The sequence below is a fragment of the Salvia splendens genome, chromosome 1 (assembly GCF_004379255.2).
Source record: "Salvia splendens isolate huo1 chromosome 1, SspV2, whole genome shotgun sequence".
In the NCBI taxonomy this organism is placed as follows: domain Eukaryota; kingdom Viridiplantae; phylum Streptophyta; class Magnoliopsida; order Lamiales; family Lamiaceae; genus Salvia; species Salvia splendens.
Genome location: NC_056032.1, coordinates 3,450,478 through 3,456,477, shown reverse-complemented (window position 1 = coordinate 3,456,477; position 6,000 = coordinate 3,450,478). Strand labels below are relative to the sequence as shown.

Below are 6,000 nucleotides of genomic sequence, written 5' to 3'. Positions count from 1 at the left end.
CTTAGTTATCAGATCTGGGAAATTTAACATTAATGTGAAATTCAGTTTTCATAATTAAGTCAATATCATTAGTCAACATACTCTATACGCCATTCTTATTGTTGACCAACATCATCTATAAAATGGGAGAGACCTTATTCATTTCCTCTCGTCACATCACAACACAACACCAAGATAGCAAAATGTCTCGTGCATATTCCATCTTATTTGTTATTGGAGTTTTGATTTTATTTGTCACTCCAACTCTTGCTCGTAGTTTAAAAGACGAAGATGATAATGATGACGATGGCGAGCGGGAGCACTGCCCCGACCACTACCACCACTACAAGGGCAAATGTTACCGCCACGGGCATGAATACGATCCCTCTGCTCACGCTCCATCTCCTAAGAGCAGCGGTGACCACAAACAATGCCGCCGCCACAAACGTGTCAAATGCCGCGCTCCATCTCCATCTCCATCTCCATCTCCCTCTCCTCAGGGCAGTAGCAGCAGCCAACAACAGGCTCCCTCTCCATCTCCTCAAGGCAGCAGCCAACAGCAGGCTCCCTCGCCCTCTCCTCGTCACCTAGCTCCCTCTCCATCTCCTCAGGGCAGCAGCAGCCAACAGCAGGCTCCCTCACCCTCTCCTCAAGGCAGCACCCACGCTCCCGCTCCCGCTCCTCAGGGAAGCAGCCACCAAGCTCCCACTCCCGCTCCTGAGGGCAGCAGTCACCAAGCTCCCTCTCCCGCTCCTGAGGGCAGCAGCCACCAAGCTCCGGCTCCCGCTCCTCACCACCTAGCTCCCTCTCCTGCTCCTCAGGGCAGCGGCCATCAGGATCCTGCTCCCTCTCTGCCTCCTCGCGCTCCGGCTCCATCCCCTCAGGGAAGCAGCAACCAGGCTCCATCCCCCTCTCCTCGCGCTCCGGCTCCCGCCCCTCAGGGCAGCAGCAACCAAGCTCCATCTCCCTCTCCTCGCGCTCCAGCTCCAGCTCCTCAGGGTAGCAGCAACCAAGCTCCATCTCCCTCTCCTAACCACCACGCCCCCACTCCCTCTCCTCAAGGCACCACCACACTCCTCTACTAGAAACATTTGAAAGTCTTCGGATAATATAACTACTAGTTTTAATTTCAAATCCTGATAAACTTTTTTTATATGTAATAATATTACCTTATGAGTTTCTAAATCATCGTTGATTATTAATACTCCCTCCGTCCCGCACTACTCGCACGTATTTCCTTTTTGGGCGTCCCAAGTTACTTGCACTCTTTCCATTTTTAGTAAAAATTTTCACCTACAGCCGTCATTTTTGACTTTCCTATACACTCATTCCTTAATCTCCGTGCCGAAAAGGAAATGAGCGAGTAGCTCGGGACGGAGGGAGTATTAATGATCGGTTTTCCAACATGCATCTTTCATTTTATATTTGATTCTAGTATTAGTTATACATCATTGACACATATTCCAACTTTCGCTTACCTGACCAAAAATTGATAGAGCATAAAAACATACTCGAGAAATAAATTGAAACAATGCAACTATGCAAAGAGAGAACCGTTGCTTCGATGAATAGAAAAAGGCCGGGTTGTTACTATGGCCCGTCCATGAAATCTAATTAATTTTGTTTTATCATGAATTGAATGTTTTTCAATCATTGACCAACAAACTTAGTTGAGTGAGTACAAAAAACTAATCAGCAGGTGTTATGTATTCTTTCCAGAGTAAGTCAAAGTCAAAGTCCTGTTGGCAATCCAAATGGGTTAATTTCAGTTTATATTTCGAAATTTCAACTATAAAAATAAATTTTATTCTAGAGATTTAAATTCGGGGAAACAATAGTAGGAAAATGGGATATTAACTTCTAAATAAAGTGATGCATGAAACTAATTTCTCAGGCAACACTGCAAATTAACGAAGAAAATTGTCAAATTATACGATCTAAACGATGTGTTATAGGTTGTGGAATATAGATATTCACACCGTATGGATGACAATGAATCCTCCTTTTTTTCACGAAACAATGTTCACATTTCTCATTTCAGTTCATCCAACAAATAATGTCCATATATTTTTTTCATTTTTGATAAGTCAATTTCACTCTCCACTAACACATTACACTCACATTCTATTATATATAAAAATATAAAAATGAGACCTGCATTGTACTTACTTTTTCTCCCTACTTTCTTTCACATTTTTAAAATCTGCAGACTCAATATGGGACTTTTAAATCGTGGATGGAGAGAGTAGTGAGTTATTTAGATTTTATTATTGTTTATTTATTAGACTACCTGCTAATTAAGATTTATTTTCTTCTCTCAATTGGCGTATCTCTATTTTTCTTTAACTATTATATGAATAGTAGATTATTGAACTTTGTTGTATAAGATATCATAAATACATTTCTAGGGAAATTAAATTTGTGTCATATTTATTGCAATTAACTCATAATATACAGGATATCATTGACCAACAAATTTATTTAACGGAATAAACAAACTAATTTACCATTTTGTTCAAAAACAGATTGCTGGCTTGGCCTAATGGGGAAAGGCTAAATATAAGTTTTTTTATACTTCCACCATCTTATGTTATTCGCATTTTTCATTTTAGATCGTGAATTTAGGGTTTACTAGTATTTAGTATAATTAATTAAATTAATATTTTAAATATAATAAAATAACACTTAATTATTTCTAATATCTTAATGAATATTCTAATTCTTTTACTTAAACTAGAAATAGTACAAATAGTTTGGGAACCGAATCAGAAAAATACAAGTAACATAGGACATAGATATCATTTTATAAATATTAACTTTGCATACGCAAAGTCTAGTTTAAAATAAAATGTTTCAAAGTATTAGTACTTTATAACAAGAATCGTCATATTTACTCTTAAAGTCTTATTTGCTTTTCTGAAAATTATTATATATTTTAATTAAAGTTTCATTTATTTCATGTAATGTAGGAAATATATTTATAATTTTAAAAAAATCTGTATTATTTTTAAGAAATATCCTATTTTCCGTAAAGAAAGCACGTGCAATCGTATCTAAGTATTACGAAAATGCATTTATAAAGTGCGATAATAAAGTTATTTATTTGATTCTAATAAAAAATCTTGCTTTGAAAATAATTATTAGTAATAAATAAAAATTTTATTGATTTTAGGGAGTAATAGTTTAACGACATTGGTTATCAACTCTAGACAAGAAGAGACAGAGAAGATAGAGCTTCCCCTCAAGCAGCGGCGGCTGCTGCCATGTGTATAATCGAAGCCACGCTGTCCTTACAAGACCCCCGCCACCTATCATCATCCACTATTCCTTTCATTATTTAAATGTTTCATCTTAATCAGCTTCTGAATTGGGAAGTTATTGTTAAGAATGGATCAAGAACAACCGCAGAGGCCTCCTCCGCAACAGCCCATCAAATACGGCGATGTCTTTAATGTTTCCGGCGACCTCGCCGACCAGCCCATAGCGCCGCAGGATGCCTCCATGATGCAGGCCGCCGAGGCCACCGTGTTTGGGCAGACGCAGAAAGCTGGCCCAGCCGCCGCCACCATCTACGAGAGGGCAGGCCTCGTGGCCCACGAAGACGCCACCGAAGCCGCCCGGCAGAGAGGCGTCGCGGTGACGGAAACTGAATCTCAAGGGACTCGTGTGATTACGGAATCTGTTGCAGGACAGGTTATAATCTACTCTTTTTGCCAACTTTTTTTAGTTATGAAAGATAATTAAATACTCCATTAATTGGCTCGGTTTGACTCTGATTTTGAGTTTTAAGATAATAATGCAAGTGTAATGATGTAGCTGAGTGTCTGATCCACTTGTCAAAAATGGAAAAAGGCAAACGTGGATAATAGTTTGTGGACGATTCAAAATAGAAATTTGGACAATATTTCGTGGACTGAGAGAGTATTACTTATATTATCTGATATTCTGATTGAGAAAAGGTAGTTGGAAAGTTTTATGAGGCGACGCCAGTGTTGGCGGCGGCCGGAGCAGGGCGGCAGGCCATGGTGACGATAGGAGAAGCACTGGAAGCTGCCGGCCGGGCAGCTGGAAACAAACCTGTGGACCACAGCGACGCCGCCGCCATTCAGGCTGCAGAATGCAGAGCCACCGGCTCCAATCTCATCACTCCCGGTGGCCTCGCCGCTGAGGCCCAGTCTGCTGCGGCGTACAATGATGGCTTCGCCGGGAACGAGGGGAGAGTGAAGCTCGCGGACATACTATCGGTATCGGTTTATTACTCTTCATGAAGCTTAAGTACTATTTTTCCTATTTTAATCTTTTTTTTATTCTATTTAGGGGGCAGCGGCGAAACTGCCGGCGGACAAGGTGGCGACGCGGGAGGATGCGGAGGGGATAATGAGTGCGGAGCTGCGCAATGATCCACATCGGAAGACGCATTCCGGCGGAGTGGCGGAGGCGGTGGGGGCGGCTGCGAGTGTCAATGAAGAGGGCGGTGTTATTGGTGATACCACCGTCTGAACCTTTTGTGTCTATGTATGTACGTAGTGTAAATATAAGTGTTGTATGCTTAAACATGGAGTAGTACTAGTATTTATAAATGAAAACTTCCTTCAATATTATTTATTTTATACTTATTTATCAACTCAATTTCTAAAAAAATCTATATATTATTTGTAAATGAAATAGAAGAAATTACTCCCTCCCCTCCCCTCCCCTCCCCTCCCCTCCCCTCCACAATTACAAGAATTATAATAGAATCCACAATTACAAGAATTATAACGAGAATTATAATAGAATCCACAACACAATTCCACAATTACAAGAAAGAATTATAATAGAATCCACAATTACAAGAATTAATTATAATAGAATCCACAATTACAAGAATTAATTATAATAGAATCCACTATTACAAGAATTATAACGAGAATTATAATAGAATCCACAATTACCATAGAAATAATTATAATAGAATCCACTATTACAAGAATTATAACGAGAATAGAATCCACAATTACAAGAATTAATTATAATAGAATCCACTATTACAAGAATTATAACGAGAATTATAATAGAATCCACAATTACCATAGAAATAATTATAATAGAATCCACTATTACAAGAATTATAACGAGAATTATAATAGAATCCACAATTACCATAGAAAAGTGGACTGAAAATGTTAGTAAAAAATAAGTTTTATTTTTATATATTAGTTTTATAGTGAAATATAATTAAAATAAGGTGAGGTTTATTTTTAAATATAGTATAAAAGTAAAAAAAATAAAATATGGTTTATTTTTAAATATAGTAAAAAAGTAAAAAAAATATTTATTGATGAATTAATGAAATAGCAAAATAGGACGATTATTAGTAGACGAAAGTTCAGTCCAAGACTAAAAATTCACTAATGCAGACATATCATACGGTATATTTTGTGGCATATCTATTCAATCATAATACTCGCATCTGTCACCACTCAAAATGTACGTATTCATGAATGACATGAGATTTTATGAGGAGTTGTTAGGTGGAATAATAGAGTAAAAGAGTAGTTGAATATTTTAATGAGGAGAAAGGAGATAAAATTATTTCTGAATATAGAAGGTGGACATCTTCAGTGGGACAAACTAAAAAATTGGACATTGAACGGGACGGAGGGAGTACTATAAACTGTCTCCGTCCCATAAATATTGTGATACTTTCTTTTTCGTCTGTCCAATAAAAATATTTCACTTTGTTATTAAAAGTTCACCCAAACTTATTACTCATATTACATCAATTTATTTACAACTTACTCCATCACTAAGGCACACTAGTAAACACTAATAACATTATCCACTAACATTATTTAAATTATCATTCTTTTCGTCATTTTTCCTTTATTAATTATGCTTTAATTCCCATATCATCCTAATTTTTTTGGTATTTTTTTACGGAGGGAGTATTCTTTTCTCCTTATGCCTCTAGCCCCATAGCCGGTCCACCTATTTAATTCATTTTAATAATGGGAAAGAGTAAAATAAGTATGTGTTTAT

General features: G+C 37.6%; 1 protein-coding gene across 1 annotated transcript; it reads left to right on the top strand.

The window, feature by feature from the left end:
• Nucleotides 1-3,366: 3,366 nt before the first annotated feature.
• On the top strand, nucleotides 3,367-4,479 carry LOC121757659 (late embryogenesis abundant protein D-34-like). The gene is made up of 3 exons (XM_042153173.1): nucleotides 3,367-3,672; nucleotides 3,939-4,223; nucleotides 4,297-4,479. The coding sequence occupies exons 1-3, from the start codon at nucleotides 3,367-3,369 to the stop codon at nucleotides 4,477-4,479; spliced, it is 774 nt and encodes a 257-aa protein (XP_042009107.1).
• Nucleotides 4,480-6,000: the final 1,521 nt, after the last annotated feature.

Bases quoted from the DNA above. Each gene is read 5' to 3' on its own strand.
- LOC121757659 (XM_042153173.1), top strand. From the start codon at position 3,367: ATGGATCAAGAACAACCGCAGAGGCCTCCTCCGCAACAGCCCATCAAA. The intron at 3,673-3,938 runs GTTATAATCTAC...GATTGAGAAAAG, and splicing joins CGGAATCTGTTGCAGGACAG to GTAGTTGGAAAGTTTTATGA. The intron at 4,224-4,296 runs GTATCGGTTTAT...TATTCTATTTAG, and splicing joins AGCTCGCGGACATACTATCG to GGGGCAGCGGCGAAACTGCC.